At 52.6% G+C, this 19,646-nt stretch overlaps 1 protein-coding gene across 2 annotated transcripts in view; it reads left to right on the top strand.

Annotated features, from left to right (window-relative positions):
- The first annotated feature begins 2,029 nt into the window (after positions 1 to 2,029).
- The window catches only part of GRM4 (glutamate metabotropic receptor 4), a 116,363-nt gene continuing 98,746 nt past the window's right edge, over positions 2,030 to 19,646 (top strand). For both annotated transcript variants that reach the window (XM_077159209.1, XM_077159208.1), the window contains exon 1: positions 2,030 to 2,548. In XM_077159209.1, the coding sequence (XP_077015324.1) occupies positions 2,030 to 2,548 (519 nt within the window). The remainder of the gene's footprint in view (positions 2,549 to 19,646) is intronic.

The raw sequence follows: 19,646 nt of genomic DNA, 5'->3' as shown, positions 1-19,646 counted from the left end.
CCTTGGGGCTATCGCAGGCTCTATAAATGCTCCTTACTCGCCTTAGTGTGTATTACTGGTGCCAGCTTCAAATCCTGGACCCATCTTAACTTGCTGTGTGACTTTGGGAGAGTTATGTGATGTCTCTGAACTACTTACTGGCTCACCTGCAGAATGGGGCTAAGGAGAATTAGTAGCCATATTTTTGGCCTCCAAGAAGCTAAGGGGGAAAGGAGCATTTTGATGAGGTGGGTGAGATGTGAGGTATTGGTTCAGAAGATGCTTGCCAGAGAAGCGCAGGAGCTGAGGCTGAACTCTGGATTGCTGCACCCTTTCTTTCCCTCCCCTCCTCTAGGACTCGGAGTCCAGGAGCAGTCAGGGCCTCTGGGGGTGGGGTGGGGGATTACGTGTGGGGAGGAGGGGCTCTGAGACCACCGCCTGGTCTTGGTGGAAACACCAGGTCTCCAGAGAGGCCTCTTAATCCTAACATAAGCCCCCTTTCCAACTGGCCAGGGAAACTGAGGCACAGAAGGGGCTAATAGCTTTATTTGATAAACCCGTGGGAAGGGGGCCTTCTCCTGCCTCCCCACCCCAAGCTCTGACTCAACCTCCAGCTCTTCTTCCTGTGGACTCCTAAATTGAGGGGAGAGAGACTGCTGGCTTGGAGCTGGGAGGCTGGGGTGAGGGAAGGAGCCCTCAGGGGAAATTAGCCCAAATTAGCAGTGAGAATGAGGAAGAGCTGGTGTTCGCTTCTCTACCCTTGCACATAAATATTTAATCACAATAACAATAATAATGACGATGATCATTATAATGTGCAGGAGCTCAAAGCCGTAACCCGAGCCCCACTCTCAGAGAGAGGAAGTGGAAAGAGAGAAAAAGCAAGGGAGAAATTGAGACATAAAGAAAGTCAGAAAGAGGGAGAGGGAGGGAGGATGGGCAAGAGAAAAGGCGGCTTTCTCCTTAATTAGAAGATGCTAGTTCTGTTTCCCCTGCCTAGGTTGGTTGGGCAGCTGGGGTGGAAATGGGAAAGTTTCTGAGTGAGCAGCTCCCAGCCTGGGCTTATATGGGGGCACCACAGGCTCAGGCTGATTTCTTATCAAGTGGGCTGGTTTGCCTTTTACTCTGAGACCCTGAAGAAGTGTCTCTGACCCAGGGCTGGGAGCTGTGAAACCTGGGTTCTCCTCGGAATTCTGCTGCTGACTAACTGTGTGACTTGGGAATGATGCTCTCTTGCTCTGGGCCTCAGTTTTTTTTGTCTCTGAAATGGGTTTGTAACACTGTGCCTCAGGGAAGGGCCCAGAGGAACTAGTTTCTTGCTACTCCTTCGTGGGGGTGGGGGTGGAGGGAGGCCCCTTTTTTTCCCCAGCCAGCTCCAGGCTGTTCCCTGGCAAGTGTCCTCTCTGAAGCCTGGGCTTCTTTTGGAGTGGGTATGGGCCTTAAGAAGCCTTCAAACATGACCTGATTTCTGCCTAAGCTCCTCCATTTAAATCAGAGTCCAGCAGCAGCCGGGAGGAAGCCAACTTCAGGAGATTTGTGGAGTCTTTGGCGATAACCTCCAGCATTTTCCTCTCTCAGGCTCCTGATGAGAGATCAGAGTAGCTAATGTCCTCTTTGGGCTCCTGTTTGATATTCTCTCTTTCTTTCCCTTCTAAGGTCGGTAGGAGGAGAGGGTTGGAGCTGTTTTCTCCTTGATGCCAAGATACGCCAAGCTAGGAGCACTCCTCTCTTGCCACAGTCCTCCACCAAGAACCGGCCTGCGGGACGTGGGGACGGAGACCAGAGCACCCCAGAAACTCCAGCCACTCCCCACTGTCAGTGGGCATGGACTGTACAGGCAACTGAGCCCAGCCCCAGAGACGAGGAGCGGGTGGGCGACAGCACCAGCATGGTTCGCCCTGTTGGGTGCCCCTAGCCACCCTGCTGCTAACGCTGCCCTGGAGACACTCGTGGGGGCCGCTCTGCCCATGCTCCCCCAGGCCGTGCAGTCAGGGGCCTGCCGGGGCTAGGAGTGAGGCCAGCTGTTCATGGGTCTCTAGGGATTTCCACGATGCTCAGGAAGAGAGGCTGTGGTTGGTGGCGGGCCCGGCTGCCCCTTTGCCTGCTCCTCAGCCTCTACGGCCCCTGGGTGCCTTCCTCCCTGGGGAAGCCCAAAGGCCACCCCCACGTGAATTCCATCCGCATCGATGGGGACATCACGCTGGGAGGCCTGTTCCCAGTGCACGGCCGTGGCTCGGAGGGCAAGGCCTGCGGAGAGCTCAAGAAGGAGAAGGGCATCCACCGGCTGGAGGCCATGCTCTTTGCCCTGGACCGTATCAACAATGACCCGGACCTGCTGCCCAACATCACGCTGGGCGCCCGCATCCTGGACACCTGCTCCAGGGACACCCATGCCCTCGAGCAGTCGCTGACCTTTGTGCAGGCGCTCATCGAGAAGGACGGCACGGAGGTCCGCTGTGGCAGCGGTGGCCCGCCCATCATCACCAAACCTGAGCGCGTGGTGGGGGTTATCGGGGCTTCAGGGAGCTCCGTCTCCATCATGGTGGCCAACATCCTTCGCCTCTTCAAGGTCAGTTTTTTTTTCTTTTTTTTTCCACCAACAGCCCTGGCCCACCCACCCCAGGCGCTAAACCTGACCAGCTTCTTCTTCCGCTTCCTTTCCTGACTCCCGGGGACGGGGTTGAGTTGGAGGCAGCCCCTTCTTGGTCACAGCGTGTTGTCCCTGCGGTCAGAGCCTAGGGTACAGCTGAACAGAAGGGGTTGGAGAGACACGCGGCGCGGTGGCGCTGGCCGTGGTGCTGAAACAGCGTCGGCCGCAGGGCGCTCCGTGATCAACTCCTCTCCTCTCCGGGGAGTTCTGAACCAAGAAGGGAAAGCGAAGTGCTGGGGAACAACAGAAGGGAGCAGATGAGCAGACAGACAGATGAAAAGACAGAGAGCTCTATAGGTAGAGAGAAAGGTGGACAGAAAGGTGAAAAGACAGACAGACAGATAGATAGAATGGAAATGTGAGTATTGGAGATTGCCAGGGAGAAGAAGCAATACTTTTGTTTTGACAGTGTTTTCGAATAGTTGCAATTCCTAAGAAAGACGTGTTTTTCTTCTGGGTAGTTGAGGAAGCCCCATCCCGAGATTATGGTTAGAAATGTGACCTGATTTTTGGGAAGGGGTGTAGGGCTACCAAACCTGATGAGAACAGAGATGGACGTGGAAGAACAGGCTGGAGGGAGCAGGTGGTCCCTGTTTCTGGTGCCTTCACCCCCAACCGAGCTTCCCTCTCTTATTTCCTTCCTTCTGCTCTTCTTCCTCAAACACTTTTCTCCCTTTTTTTGTTTTCTGGAATCCCTCCCTGCCCCCTCTATGCTGCCTCCCTTCCTCTCTTCCTGGGGCAAGAGCTGCTGATTTGCAATTCAATTGGAGCCAAGTGCTTCACTAAGCTGCTAAAACAACTGAAAGCTACCGGGTAGGGAGAAAAACATTACAAGCATTTTACCAATAATTATGTGCCCGCTCCTCTCCCTGAGCCTGCTCCGTGTGTGTGTCTCTGTGTGTGTGTGTGTGTGTGTGTGTGTATGGGGGTGGGGGAGAGGGAGAATGGAGAATGGGGAAAGGGGAGAGGATTTGATGCCCAGAGGAAGCCACCGTGCTCCTCCCTTGCCCTTGTGTCAGGTGACTCTTGGCCTGCAGAGTTAGGGACTGGGACCGAGAGACACCCTGGGGTGGGAAGAGCTGAGGCTGGGTCATGCTCTTCTGAACTCTGTCTGAAACTCATTATCCCGACTCCCACAATGCGTCAGTACTTTGGGGGCGTCTCTAGGGGTTGGGGTACAGTGGGGTTGAATGGAGAGGCAGGCCTGTGTGTTGGCCCTGTGGATGGTGGGAAGGTGGTGGTGGAAGGAGAGGAATATGGTGGGAGGGCAAGAGGGGAAGGAGGCTAGAGTTGCCCGGTCACAGCGTGCAGGTGGGGTGGAGCTTAGCAAGTGCTGGCCTCGGGCTTCCCAGACTGCTGAGCGCCTCTGCCCCGTGGTCACAGCGGCCACGCATGGCCCTGACGCCCTCTGGCTCACAGCCATCTGGTCCTCGCGTACCAGGCTTCTTCCTGGAGTGGTGTTTTTTTTCCTTGATAATTGGGATGAAAACACTATTTTAATTTTAAAACAGAAATGGGTATATTATGAAGGATGCCAAATGTGTGCATAGTTTTAAGATGGAGCAGGAGAACTGAAGGAAATTTTGCTCTTGCAGTGGACCATTTGAACAAGCCCCAGGGGGATTGTGCAACTTCCAGGGCCAACTTCCAGGATTCCTATGTGTGATGTTTTGAGATGGGTATCCTCATCCATTCTCCCACCCTGTGCAGTAAGGGGTGGAGAGCCAGAGGGGAGGAGGAGCCAGGAGCGCCCAGAGCCAGGTGAGGCGGGTCAACCAAGTCATCACTTCAGCTCGCCTGGCCCAGGCGGGGCAGGTGAGGCGGTGTGGACTGGCCAGCAGAGGGGCCGAGCTTGGGACCCTTGGTCAGCCTGTCAGGTAGGGCACAGGACCCACGCCAGAGAGCCAGACCACGGGCGGAGCTGCTACATCTCTTTACCTGAGCATCTTATTCGGACTCTGGGTGTTTTAGAAAGATGGTCAGGCAATCTGGTCCAGTCCCTGGGGTTTTGACATCAGGGAGAGTCCTTGCATGGCCCCTTGCCTCAGTCTCCTGAAGCCCACTTCACAGGGAGGGAGAGGCTCAAAAGAGCTGAAAGGTGCCAGCACTCGGCACACGGCAAAGGTCCAAAGAATGGTCACTGACAGCATTAGTCTTAAAACCTGATCTTGGAAACTCAAGTATTTTGGGATGAGAACAGGGGACAGTGACTTCTCTCCCACCCTTCTGGGAAGGATGGGACTGGGGGCTGTGCTGTCAGGAAGACTGGGTTTGCTGGGGCTGAGGTGCACCTTGTCCTCTGCCTACCCAGTTATGTATGAACGTGGCTGTGGCCTCAGTTTTGTCTGTGTCTCCTCAGACCGCGGAGCGGTGGGGCTGGGTTGGGGCAGGGGCTCAGAAGTTCCCCTGGCTGGACAGAGAGCCGTGGAGAAGGAATGGGACAGAAGTGGTCATGCTGTGAAGGGAAAGGGAGGGGCGGAGGTAGGGGGAGATAGGGAGAGAGTCAGAGGGAGACAGACGACTGTGGGCAGCCTTCCCTGGGTCCCTTTTAGCAGCGTTAATGTTCCAGGCTGGCGACAAGAGGGCTCCTCAATAATTAAACTGATAGAAATGTGAGGCTGGGTGAGAAACTTGAAAGCCATTTGCAGAGGCAAAAGGATTGAACTTTGGGGAGGGAGGTCAGGAGTGGGAGCCTCAGGAGAGAGAGGGTGAAGGAGGGCATCTGGTGGGGGTTGGGAGGGGGCTCCGCCCATGGCCCGAGGGAGCTGTGCTGGCAGGTGTCTATTTCAGAGGGCACCATGTGGCCCCATCCCTTCTCCCCGCTCCCTCATGAGACCATGAGCGGGCATGGCTGGGAACCGGCACCAGATGATGTGATTATGGCTTTCCTTCCTCCGAGATGTGGATTTCCAGTGCACCACCCAGAGAGGCGCTCTGGGTTTGGGGGCACCAAGGGACAAATTTTGTCTGGAGAATACTAATGGGGTACAGTCAGGGCCAGGGTGTGAGCAAAATTCACAACTGTCAGAACTAGAAAGGGCCTACTCCCCGTTCGACTAAACCCCAATTAGTGACAAGGCAGGACTGGAAGTCGTGTCCCCAGCTCCTTCCAGGCTGCCTGTTCCGGCACTGGGTCAGACATGGGACTGAAACCTAGGACTTCTCTGGGGATCAGAAACCCTGAGTTTTGGAAGTCATAGGTCTGGCATCTTACATCCTTGACTTCCTTGCTCCCATCTACCTCCTTTATTCTCAGTTTGGTTCCAGATCTCCCAGGACAGGGGATATTGACAAGTATGAAAAATACTTTCTGGTGGGGATCTCAGACCCTGAAAATCTGTATAGTGCACTGCATTGTGGGGAAAGCCCAGGTTCTGGAGCCAGTCAGAACTAGGTTTGAATCCCCACTCCACCAGAATGACCTCACCCGGACTTGCCATATCAGTCATTAACACCATAGTATGAATGAGCCAACAAGATCTTTTCCTGAGAGTAGCTATTGTTGGGGGGGAAAAGAACATACCTTGTAGGATCCTGGACAGAAGCAGTTTCCAAATCCAAACCATTTCATTGAATCTTTTATTCATTTTTTAGTGGAGAAAACTGAGGCTCAGAGAAAGGGATACAGTGGCAACATGGTGAGGGGAGATGTTGGGCTCTGGAACCAGTCAGACTGGGGTCTGACTCCCTGGGCTATTTCCTGAACCTCTCTGTGCCTCAGTTTCCACATTTTGTGAAAGGGGGATAAAAAAGATGCCAATCTCCTAGGGTAGGTGTGGGAATTGAGAGTTAATGCCCAGAAAAGGCCTGGCATGGTGTCTGGCACACAGTCAGCCCACAGGAAATGTCACTGCACAGCTTGTATCTGGGCCTTCAGTCGGCCTGAGAGACTCGGTGATGCGGAAGAGGCTGGAGCGGGCGGGCAGTGACAGACGGTGACCTTTGTGGCTGATCCCAGTGAGGCCCCCACCATCTGCTGGACCTCTTGTGTCTTCCTGCCATGAGCTCTGAGCTCAAAGTGTTGGGCCTGTGCAGCCAACAGCACTTTTGGATAATGGGGGTTTTCTTCCTGTTGCAATGGTGGGGCGGGGTGGGGGTGCTGAGGGGGTGGGGGAGGGCAGGAAGGGGCAGGTAGGGAGGATGATGAATGCGGAGGGTGGTAGGCACCCCAGTGCCCCCAGGAGGCTGTGCCAAGGAGGCCCTGTCTACCAGCCTGGCCCTGCGAGTTCCCTTTCCCTACGTGCTGCTCCTTTTGGAGCAACTCTTTGCTTGCCTTCCCCTCAGCTCCCAGAGCCCAGGGCTCCTGGGGAAAGCCTGTGGCTTAGATGACACCAGATGTTATGTTGTGGATGTGGTTTTTGTGTCTTCAAAGCGTTCTCACTGTCCAACCAGGAGGGATGTTAGAGCATCCAGCCTTGAGGGCAAGGCCATCCTGCTGGCACCCAGGCCAGAAAACTTGGCATCTTTTTTATCGCATGGGCAGGCTCAGGGAATCGAACCCGGGCCTCTCGTATGGCAGGTGAGAACTCTGCCACTGAACCGCCGTCGCACTGCCCCAAACTTGGCATCTTTGACCACACTGTTGTTCTCGTGCCCCACCTTCTCCCCGTCAGTAAGTCCCACCGGCTGTCCCTCCGCCCTGGGATCTGTCCCTCCCCAGGAATTGGGCAGTGAGGGGGAAGCTGAGTGGCTCCAGTGGCCCTCCTGCCTGGTAGCACATCGCCTGGGGAGTGGGCCGGGAGCATTCGATTCCCAGGCCCCAGGTCTGACCGATGAGACCAGGGGGGCCTGGGTCTGTGTTTGGACCACACCTGCCGGGAGCGCTGCTGGACCCCATGCCCAGAGGCCTCCTCGGTGTCCCGGTGGGACATGACTCCTCCAGGGAGCGTCTGCCCGCTCACTGCCCTCTCACCCCGCTTCTTCTGAGACGCACCAGAGCCTCTCTGAAGATGGAAAATTGGTTCCAGGAGGTTTGGGAGTGGAAGCAGGCAGTTTCAGTCCAGGGACAAGCAGGCTCTGTCGTGGAGTTGGAAGAAGGAATGAAGGCCTTTGGGAGCCTGGCGGGCTCCGGGAGCCCAAGTGGGGGCTGACAGGGTCCCGGAGTGAGGTGTGGGCATGGCGGGGGGCCTCGGGTAGGGCTGAGACTGGGATGCCTCCCATTCAAGACTGCTGGCTTCTGGCTCCCTCTGTCCCATCTAGACCTCAGTTTGCCCATCTGTAAAAACCATCCATCCATTCATCCAACTCTCCATTCATTCAGCAAATCTGCATTGAGCATCATCTACTCTGAGCCTGGCACTGGGCTAGAGCAGTGGCTCTCCACCTCAGCTGCACATTGAAAAAATGTGCAGGTGCCTGGGCCTCGCCCCTGAAATTCAGATTGAACTGACCCGGCGGGGGGCCTGGATTTGCCAGGTGGTGCCAATGTGCAGCTATGGTGGAAAGAACCACCCCTCTGAGGGAGCTTCATAAACCAGAGAACAAACCAGAGGAAGGCCTTGCCTGGCCGGAAGGGGAAGCAGGCAGTGAGCGGATAAAACACGGACACGTGTGATGTCAGGCAGGCGCAGTGCTCAGCAGAGGAACAGAGCCGGGGAGAGACCACAGAGCCGCGGGGGTGGGGGTGGGTGGGGGATGCCGATTAGATAGGATGGTCAGGGTGGCATTAAAAAAATATTTTTATTAATAAAACAGCATGAAAACATACGAACATTCTTAACATACAAACATTCCGTACATGGTGTACAATCAGTGGCTCACAATATCATCACATAGTAGTATATTCATCACCATGATCATTTTTTTTGGAATATTTGTGTCACTCCAGAAAAGGAAATAAAAAGAGAAAAGAAAAAATACCATACCCTTCACCTTCCTTCTCATTGACCACTAGTATTTCCATCTACCCAATTTATTTTAATCTTTGTTCCCCCTATTTTTTTTAATCCGTATTTTTTTACTTATCTGTCCATACCCTAGTTAAAGTAGTATCAGACACAAGGTTTTCACAATCACACAGTCACACTGTAAAAGCTATATCATTACACAATCATCTTCAAGAAACAGGACTATTGGAACACAGCTCAATGGTTTCAGGTAATTCCCACCAGCCACTTCAATAAACCATAAACTAAAAAGGAATATCTATATAATGTGTAAGAGTAACCTCCAGGATAACCTCTCAACTCTGTTTGAAATCTCTTAGCCAATGACACTTTGTTTTGTCTCATTTCTCTCTTCCCCCTTTTGGTCAAGAAGGTTTTGTTAGTCCCTTGATGCCTGGTCCTGGCTCGTCCCGGAATTTCTGTCCCACATTGCCAGGGAGATTTACCCCCTGAGAGTCAATGTCCCACATAGGGGGGAGGGCAGTGAGCTCACTTACTGAGTTGGCTTGGAGAGAGAGGCCACATCTGAGCAACCAAAGAGGTTCTCTGGGGGCGACTCTTAGGCCTAATTTTAAGTAGGCTTAGCCAAACCTTTGCAGAAATAAGTTTCATAGGGCCAACCCCAAAGTTGAGGGCTCAGCCTATTGATTTGGTCGTGCCCCCTGCTTGCTAGAATATCAGAAGTCCTCCAAATGGGAAAGTTAATATTGCTGCCTTTCTTCCCATTCCCCCAAAGTTCCCCAAGGGCATTTTGCAAATACTTCTTTATTCACTGTCCATATCTCTCTGGAATTTGTTGAGGCATCACACTAACCTGGATAAACCAACAAAATCTCATGTCTTATTCTTCTAAGTAAGTACCTATGTACTTACGGTGTTCACTAAACTGACCATACAAATGAAATTAGGAAATACGCTACCCAAAATATTAATTTTGCACCAAATAAACATCTGTCAGGGTGGCATTTATGGAGAGGGGACATGCGTGCAGACACCTGCATGCCCTGTGGACATCTGTAGGAAGAGTATTCCAGGTAGAGGGAACAGCAGGTGTGAAGGCCCCGAGGCAGGACCGTGGGCAACACTGATTTGACCCGGGAGCTTGAGAGCACTTATGGGAGCAGGGAAATGAGGGTTGAGGGGGCTCTGAACCAATCTCCCCTGTGTCCTTGCTGTAGAGGGTGTCATGGGAAGAGAATCCTGGTGGCCTTGGACAAATCACGCATCCTCTTATACTTCTGCTTCCTACTTTAAATTAGAAAGTTTGGCTAAGCCTACTTTAAATTAGGCCTAAGAGTCACCCCCAGAGAACCTCTTTTGTTGCTCAGATGTGGCCTCTCTCTCCAAGCCAACTCAGTAAGTGAGCTCACTGCTCTCCCCCCTATGTGCGACATTGACTCTCGGGGTAAATCTCCCTGGCAATGTGGGACAGAAATTCCGGGATGAGCCAGGACCTGCAAAGAGCCCCTGAATTGACTCTTGTGAAGCTGCAGAGGTGGTGGGGGAGAAGGTGGAAGGACAGAGTTAGTGTCAGGGGCTTGCTCTTCCCCTTGGCTGCCCACACCCCGCTGGCTCCCCGCCACCCCGCCCTTTTGTGCCTCTTCAGACTCCTCCCCTTATACCTCCCTCATCCTGAGGATGGGCGGTGCTGGGTGCTGGGGGTGGGTAAGAGGCTCTGCCAGCCAGAGGGGCTGTGGAGTGCAGTGGCTAAAGCATGGGCTCTGGGTCTGCACGGCCTGAGTCCCTGTGCCCTGCTCTGCCTTTGTTAACTGGGAGGCCTGGGACAGGTGCTTCACCTCTCTGTGCCTCGGTTTCCTTTACTGCAAAATAGGGACCCCTCCAGCACCCACCTCCTAGGGCATTGTGACAGTTAGGTGGGGAGTGCAGAGAAAGTGCTCAGGGCAGGGACCTGGCATGAAGACCACCATGGGATGTGGCTGAGAGCCAGGTCATGGCAGTCTATCTAAGCCACTGGCTATGGAGGCAGCCTCGGCAGTTCGGATCCCTGTCTTACTTCTTCCTGGCTGGATGACCGTGGGCAGATCACTCAGCCTCTCTGGAAGTCCCTCTCGCTCATCCGTAAAATGGGTGGAATCATGCGCCTCTTTCAGGGTATGGTGCCCAGGGCGGATGAGAGCAGGATGGGGGAGTTGGGGGCTTGGTGGGTGCACAGCTCGGCTTGATGGTGTTAGTCTTGTCTCTGCCGATGGAGCATCCCAGGAGGCTTCGGGGGGGGGGGGGGGGGATGGGTGTGGCTTGAGTGGGGTGGGGGGAGGGGGAGGGGCGGGTGTTCTGGGAAGGGGAGGGGTAGGTAGCTGGCAGTTGCAGAGGGATGACTTTGGCAGGTGTACCTGAATCCCTGCTTGATGGTCCTGGGGTTCCCCCTGTCCCCCCACACTGTGAGAGCTGGCCTGCTGGTCAGTGAAGCTGCCCCCAGCTCAGGGGAGGGGGCTGCATCCTGGGCCGGGTTCTCCTGCCCTCCTGCCGTGAGACCTTGGGTGGGTTGGCCACGCTGTGTCAAAGGGGTACTGGATTAGACGGGTGCTGAGCCAGGCCCTCACCCAGGAGCCTGTCCTGCAGAAGGAGGGCGGAGCCTACCCCTGGCGTGGAGGCTGGCCGTGGTGACCTCTGGCCTTCCACCTTTCTTGGTGTCTCTGCTGAACTCCCGCCCAGGTCCTGCAGGTCCCCAGCTGCGAGCTGTGCCTGCCAAAACCTCCTCTGGCCCCTGCCTGGGCTGGGCCCTCCTCCTTTTTTAAAAAACATTTTTTAATATTTAAAATATGAAAAAAAAATTCTTATTTTTTGAATAATTTTTTTGAGAAATATCCGTACACATACAGTCCATCCATAGTATACAATCGGTGGCCCCCAATATCGTCACATGGTTGTGTATTCTTCACCATGGTCATTTCTTGAACATTTGCCTCACTCCAGAAAAAGAAGTAAAAAGAAGGAAAAAGAACTCATGCATCCCATGTCCCTTGCCCCTCCCACTCATTGACCCATAGTATTTCAATCCACTCAATTTTTACCCTTTATCTCCCCCTGTTATTTTTTTATTTTTTTATCCTTATAATTTTTTTAACTCAACTGTCTATACCCTGGATAAAAGGAGCATCAGACACAAGGTTTTCACAATTACACGGTCACATTGTAAAAGCTATATAGTTATACAGTCGTCTTCAAGAATCAAGGCTACTGGAACACATCTCAACAGTTTCAGGTACTTCCCTGCATACACTCCAATATATCATAAACCAAAAAGGGATATCTATATAATGCATAAGAATAACCTCCAGAATAACCTCTCGATTCTGAAATCTCTCAGCCACTGGCACTTTATTTTGTCACATTTCTCTCTTCCCCCTTTTGGTGAAGAAGGCTTTCTCAATCCCATGAAGCTGGGTCCTGGCTTCTCCTGGAATTTCTGTCCCACGTTGCCAGGGAGATTTACACCCCTGGGAGTCATGTCCCACGTAGCGGGGAGGGCAGTGGGTTCACCTGCTGAGTTGGCTTAGAGGGAGGCCACATCTGAGCAACAAAAGAGGTTCTCTGAGGGTGACTCTTAGGCCTAATTATAAGTTGGCTTAGCTTCTCCTTTGCAGGAATTAGTGGAGCACACTTCTGGACGCCTGGAGGGCAGAGGTTTAGTTCTTCTTCAAGGCCCTACTCAAAATCCCTCAAGCCTTTGTAGACTTCCAGGGGCAGAGGTGGCACCAGGGCAGGCAGTCTCTCACGTGTCACTTGTGGATCTCCCCAGGCCATCTGTGAGCACATTGATAGTGGGATTGGGGCTGGGCCCCCCTCAGTCATCTCCCATCCTGCAGGGCCCAGAAACAGACAGGCAGCCCTGGGACTAGGTGTCCCTAGAGTGACAGGGCGCTGTGCCTGCGGCAGGGGCTGGGGATCAGGACACGCAGAGCCTGCAGGCTTCACACCTACTGAATCCCCCCGCACCCCACCCACAGCTGTGGACTTTTCATTTTCCTCCCAATTTATTAAACTAGCATTTTTATGACCCAGACATGTTAGAAATGAAAAGAAGGCAAATGCTACTTTATATTCCAATTGACCTTTAAGCTTGCTGCTCACTCAAGTGGGTCCGGGCTGGGGCAATGCGATGAGACAAAGCAGAGGCCTTACTTCCTGGTGTTGGGGCTGCCACCGAGAGTCGTGGTGTGCAGCTATGTTGGGGGGTGGGGTAGAGTGGGGATCAGTGACCCCCATTGGTCTTCTCCCCTCTTTCTCTGTGTGTTTGTCCCCAGCTCCCTGTCTCATTCTGCCTGACTCTGGCTTTCTGGTTTTCTCTCTTCTGTCCTCCTCCCATCTCTCGCTTCCTCCAGGCCCCTTTCAGACTCCTCTTTCTCTGGCTGGCTTCGGACCACCCTCTGTTTGGATGCCCGGTGCCCTGTCGTTAAGAGCAGGAGGCAGAAGCTGCTGACAAGCCCACCTGCTCCTAGGCAGGCATGCCCAGCCTCGTGCCTGGTGTGGCTGCCCACCTGCCAGCCTGCCTGCCTCGCCCCTTGACTATGGCATGAACACCTCACTTCCTGGGGGCACCCAGTCTTTCCAGACTTCCCTTGCCTGACAGGGACACAGACATTTCCCCTTGAAGGTGCGGCCTGGCCTTGAACAAGGCTCTGCTTTAACCACCCAGGGGATGGTGAGGGCTGGCTCTGTGTCCTTCCTTTTCACTGCTGCAGTGAGGGCAGGCTAGGCACACGGGCAGGAACCCTCTTTGTTAAGGGAAAACGGCAGCATGGGTTCAAATCCTGGCTCTGCCATAGGCTGGCTGTGTGACCTCGGGCAAGTCACTTAACCTCTCTGAGCCTAATTTTCAGAACCGTAAAATGCACAAAGTGGTTGTGAGTATCCAGTGGGACAATGTAAAGTGCCTGGCACCAGCAGGGACTGAAGGCATGAGGGTTGTTGTGAAGTGTGTTCACGTGTGTGTGTGGGGGGGGGTGGGGGTGGGGAGCTGGATTCTTCTCCCTGCTCCCTCTTTCCATTCCTGCTTTCCTGGATCCCGCCATCCTCTCCAGGCCTCCCTTTCTCCCTGGGTCTGCCAAGAGGTGCCCCTGGGTACTCCAGGGCTCAGCTGTGCCCTGCCTCTGGCTCAGGGTGGAAATGGGCCTCACAGAGGTCATTGCCTGCCCTCCAGCCGTCCCCACGGGCCTAAGGGGAATTTAAAGCTCTTTCTAGCTGCAATATCCTGGAGGAAGGAAGCCCGCTGAGCACCACTCCCGCCCAGAGAATAGCGGAGAGAGACCCTAATGGGTCTCCTGTCAGGGCTGTGGAGTAAAGAGAGGCAGCACTTAACCTCTTTCCCCCAGTCTCTTGGGGCTGTGGCTTTGGGGAGAGGCGGGGTAGCGTTAACCGCTGTCAGGCCTGCAGAGTGGGTCTTTGCGTTCAGGGCAGCGTCATCCCCTATCCCCAGAGCTGCCTCCTTCCTTCCAAACTCACGTCCCCCCGGGGGCTGGGAAGGCAGCCTTGGCCCCATCCCAGAGCGGCTAGCCAAAGAGGGCAATGCCTGGCCCTGAGGGATGAATTCCAGGCAGGAGAAGGTGGCCAGGGGAGATCCTTTGAGGTCCGGGACTCTGAGTGTGTATATAGGGGGAGCGGCTTCCAGGGTCATGTCCCTTTTGAGAGGAAACCCCATCAGGAAGTGGGGTTCACACAACCTTCACAAATGAGCCTTGTATCTTATGGCAGCTGAGTGGCTTCTCTCCCTCTCTCTCTCTCTCTCCCTCTCTCTCTCTCTCACAAGGCACATATAGTTTTTGGTAATGAACTATTTCAAGCCTATAGAAAATGAGAGAGAACAGCATAATGAACTGTCTTGGTTCATTATACCACCCGCCTGGCCAAATGCTGGTATTTTGCTGTAATGGGGTTTTCATTTTAAGAAATAAAACATTGCAAATATAATTGAGGGTCTCTCCGTGCACCAGCTCATCCCACTGTCTTGTCTCTTTCCTCAGAGGCAACCTCTGTCCCATCCTATATGTGTTGTTTTTAATTCTTATGCACTTAAAAATATACATGTATATGTACATCTGTATATATGTATGTCCCCAAATAATATTTAGATTCGTTTTGCATGTTTTCAACTTTGTTAAAAATGGGATCACATTGTGTGTTTTTCTGAAGCTTCCTTTTTCTTCTCTGTATCAGGTCGCTATGTGGTCTGTCCATTTTCTTTGCTGTATAGTACTCCACTAGATGATTATGCCCCTGTGCATTTGTTTATTTGTCTTCCTGTGGTGTCACCTGGGTCATTCCTGGGTTGATTTTGTGGTTTTGGGCACTGTGCTGCATGGGCACTCTTGCCAATGACTCCTTGTGCTCTTGGGAAAGTTTCTCAGAGGCCCTGCCTAGGAGTGGCATTGCCTGCTCAGGCAGTAAGCATCCTGAACCTTCCTGGATGGTGCCATCTTGCTGTGCACATTCCTGCACAGGTGCTCTGGTTTCCAAACCTGCCTCCCATTGGGATCCCCCAGAGGCTTGTTCAAACCTGGCTTTTCTCAGGTTCCGGGTCCTAGGGCAGCCCTGAAGGTTGAGACCTACAGGGATGAAGTCTGAGTTTCCTCAAGATCTGCAGAGGCTTCTTGGATCTGCTCATGGAGGCATCAGAGTCTTCTGCCACTTGCTGGCTGTGTGACTTTAGGCAGGTTGCTGAATCTCTCTGAGCATCGTAGTCTTCATCTGTAAAATGAATGTTGACAGCAGTGAGGAATTTGTCAGGGGCAGCCCTTACCTCTCCTGGAGTGGAGCATGGCGTGTTTGAGGCCTGTGATGTGCCTCTGGGTTCTGGCATTGCCCAGAGAAGGAACATGTCCCCCTGCTTCCATCGGGAAGTCCGGCTTGGCTTCATTTCTTTATCCAGCAGACATCATGAAACCTGCTTTGCATGGACATTGTGCTTTAGAAACACAGAATATAGGCCAAGGGCCTTGCCTTCCCGGAGTCAAATGGACACTGCTATAATGGGGGCTCCCAGGGTGCCCTGTGAACAGGGAAGAGGGGCCCTCATGCAATCTTGGGGTAAGGAGTCAGGGAGGGCTTCCTGTAGGAGGGGACAGCGAGTGCTGAGACTCAACGACTGGGTTGAGGGCAGTGCTGGCTGGCAAGGAAGGGTGTGACAGGTGGTGGGAACAGCAAGTATCAAGGCCTGGAGGGAAGAAGGAGCTTGGGGCGCTCGTGTGTGTGTGTGTGTGTGTGTGTGTGTGTGTGTGTGTGTGTGTGTGAGCTGGCTTGACAGAACTGTCTGCCCCCTCTGCAGTGGTCGCTCCTGACAGCGCCTCTCAGCTTCCAGCTGGAAGGGAGTTTATGGGAAGCCTGAAGTGTGAGGAAATGTTAAGTGCCTCATAAGTACTTTGATTATTTTAAATTGCTTAAGTGGTTTTCTGAGATGGTCCTAACATATCCTGGTGACACAGACACAAAATCAATTAGGAAAGTACAACAAACCCAAGGAGAGGAAAGCAGCACCCTTACCTGCCTCCACCACTTCCATGCCCGTCCTGGGCCTGACCTGTCTACTTGGATGCTAGGGGACAATGGCCCCCTTTTCTTCCAAACCCTTTGGGCCACTGGGTCTGACGTGTGTGTGTGTGTGTGTGTGGTGAGGGTGAGGGCAGCCTGAGACGGTCTCCTTTAAAGATGCGTCTCTACCCTGGCAAGCCTGGAGCCCCTTAGGCATGGCATTCTTCTAAATTATTGCTTTTTAAATGCATAATACATGCCCATGGGTCTGTATTTAAAAGGAGCAAAAGCACCTACCTAGCTCCAGCCTGGAGAGGCAGCCACTGCTCCCTGGCCTTCCAGAGGGATTTTAGGCTTATGCAAAGGCTGCTGCGTTGCACAGCTCCACGGGGTGCCCTTTGCCTGGAGGTCTTTGCTGCAGAGGCCCCGCCTATGGGGGTGCATCTGTGGGTACCACCCCCACCCCCACCCGACCACCTTTCCACACACCCTGCGGCACTTGCCTGGGTCCACTTCACAGCGTTCTTGGAGGTTGTTCTCCATCGAGCGCACCATGCCTTCCTTTCCTTTGTGTGGTTGCATTGTGCTCCGTGCTTCCGGTCTCCTGATGGACACTTAGCCTGTTTGCAGTCTTGTGCTTTTACAGGACATCAGCGGATGGCTCTGTGCACCCTATGGAGTGCTGGCTCAAAGAGCCCCCGTGTTTGCAATTTTGATAGAGGTGGCCCCCCGCCCTCCTGCCCACGAGGGGGTGAGTGCTGGACTTGCGGTGCCCTGTCCTGCCAGCCGTGGCCCAGGGGAGGCCCCGTGGCCAGTCCTGACTTGGCATTTGTGTAGCTTCTTGTAGTGAATCATGGGGAGCAGGGCTGCGCTGGACCTCCTTCCCCCAGGAGCTACCCCAGAGGAATGAGTGGGGCCTCCTTTCACTGTGAGCCTGGTAGGGTGGTGGCAGGAGCAGGGGCAGCCCCAGACCTCTGTGCAGGGCGGGCAGGAGCAGGGGGTCTTCTGGCGTCCAGGGGCCGGCAGGCGGGTGTCCATCGCTGGCCCGGCTCGGCTGTCACCTCCACCCCCCTTCCAGCAGAAGCATCTTCATGGTCACACTCTGCTGCCTCTCAAGCCCCACCGCCCCTGTGTGTCCAGCTCACAGATGAGGCGCTGAAAGGTGGGGGCGCCCGCAGGTCCTGCCTCTGCTCAGGGCTGGAGTTGGATGGGCCTTGGGCCTCCTTCGGCTCTTCAAGGAGCTCTTCTTCTCCAGACTGTTTATCCTGCTCACTCCTGCCCCCAAGGCTTGGCTTGAGGAGACCTGTCTGCCAGGAGCGCCCTTCCTTCTTTTCTCACCAGCCTGTTGGGTAAAGTCACTTTAACTGCCTGGCCCTGTTTTCTCAAATGTAAAAATGCACCCAGTGCTGATTTTCCTGGATAATTTTTTGAGGGTCGTGAGGAAGGAGCTATCCCACTTCTTCATGGAGGGGCTTGAAACTCTTCTTTCAAGGGGTTTGAAATTATTCTTCTTGTTTTCAGAGTGAGTATATCTTATAGCGGATATAAAGGAATCCGCTGCCTCATTTCTCTTACCCAAGGTATACAATGAGATGAGAGATAGAAGAGCCTGGCCAGCTGGAACATACTATACATATTTATTATATTAATTTTGCATACTTCAACAAACTCCCTTTGAAAGGGATGTGGCTCCCTCTTGAAACCCTCCCTGTTCTGTATGTTTGTCTCAAACCTCCTTCTCCTCTGGGGACATTTCATTTTCACGCTCTGACTCCCCATAATCATTGCCAGAGCTCTTGCCTCTCATCTCCCCATCAAGAGAGAAAGAGAGTTCTTGAGTCAGGGGCTGTGTCATTTACCTCTTTTGTGGGTCCTTGTAGAATCTAGAGAGATGAGTAAGAAAAGAATTAATAGAGAGGTGTCAGTGTGAAGAAAAGAATCTCCGTTCCTAAAAGAAACCAGGCACAGAGCCTAATGGAAATTAGGCAGTGGGTACCTAACTCAACAAAGGGCATTTTCCTTTTTCATCAGGGATCCAATTAGTGGGTTCTCTTCCAGTTTGTAGAGTGTTGTTCATTTGACAAATGTTTATTGAATCTACTACAGGCCCCAAATTTTGCTCTTAAATGAGGAGGTGGGTTTTTCCTTAACTTTTGTTTGCTTTCCAGTTCAATTAAAAAATATGTATATTTTATATACACCTAGGGGATTAGGGTGGCCTATGATTTTCAAAACTTTCAGGTGCCTGCTGTAGGCAACTTCTGACCAGTTCTTAGAAACCATGATGGGGTATCGGGCCTGGTGGAAAACTGGGGAAGGGAAATCAGGGATCAATGACAATAATTCACAATTTAGAATTTTTCCCAGGCACTTCTTTTTTAAAAAATATTTTTATTGACATATCTTTACACACATACTTCATACATGGTGTACAATCAGTGGCTCACAGTATCATCACATAATTGTGTATTCATCACCATGATCATTTTTGGGGGAGCGTTTGCATCTTCCAGAAAAAGAATAAAAAGAAAAAACTCATACATGCCATACTCCTTACCCTTCCCTCTCATTGACCATTAGTATTTCAATCTACCCAATTTATTTTACCCCTTTTCTCCCTATTATTTATTTCTTTTTATCCGTATTTTTTTACTCATCTGTCCATACCCTGGATAAAAGGAGCATTAGACACAAGGTTTTCACAAGCACATGGTCACATTGTAAGAGCTATATAGTTATACAATCGTCTTCGAGAATCAAGGCTACTGGAACACAGTTTAACAGTATTAGGTACTTCCCTCCAGCCACTCCAATACACCAAAGACTAAGAAGGGGATATCTGTACAATGCATAAGAATAACCTCCAGGATAACCTCTCGATTCTGTTTGAAATTTCTCAGTTACTGACACTTTATTTTGTCTGACTTCTCTCTTCCCTTTTTGGTCAGGAAAGCTTTCTCAGTCCCTTCATGCTGGATCCCGGCTCATCTCCGGAGTTCTGTCACATGTTGCTGGGGAGATTTACATCCCTGGGAGTCATATCCCACGTAGGATGGAGGGCAGTGAGTTCACATGCTGAGCTGGCTTAGGAGAGAGAGGCCACATCTGAGCAACAAAAGAAGTTCTCTAGGGGTGACTCTTAGGCCTAATTTTAAGTAGGCTTATCCTATCCTTTGCAGAAAGAAGTTTCATAGGGGTGAACCCCAAGATCGAGGGCACAGCCTATTGATTTGGTTGTTCCCACTGCTTGTGAGAGAATATCAGAAATTCTTAAATCCAATCACTTCTTGTTCATTCCATACAACAGTTCTCCAAAGTGGTCAGGACGGGCCCCCTGTTTTACAGATGAGGAAACTGAAGCCCACAGAAGTTAAAAAAATGTGTGGGAGGCCCTCAGTGGTTGGAGTCCGAGCTGGGTTTAGAATCAGGGTCCCAGACTCCTGTCCCGGCGCATCCCTTCCCTCCATCCCCACACACCTGGAAGGCGGGAGCAGGTCCTTTGGGTCGAGTAGACCTTAGCGCAGGGGTTGTGGAAGGCATTTGCAGCAGGAATCACGTTGGTGCCTCACTGACCCACTGAGCTCGGGACAGCCAGCCTTGCTGGCCCTGATGTATAAGTGTGGGCCTATTGGTGTGGTTATCAAAGC

The sequence above is a fragment of the Tamandua tetradactyla genome, chromosome 5 (genome assembly GCF_023851605.1).
Source record: "Tamandua tetradactyla isolate mTamTet1 chromosome 5, mTamTet1.pri, whole genome shotgun sequence".
Lineage (NCBI taxonomy): Eukaryota > Metazoa > Chordata > Mammalia > Pilosa > Myrmecophagidae > Tamandua > Tamandua tetradactyla.
This window is presented reverse-complemented; position numbering and strand designations above follow the sequence as displayed.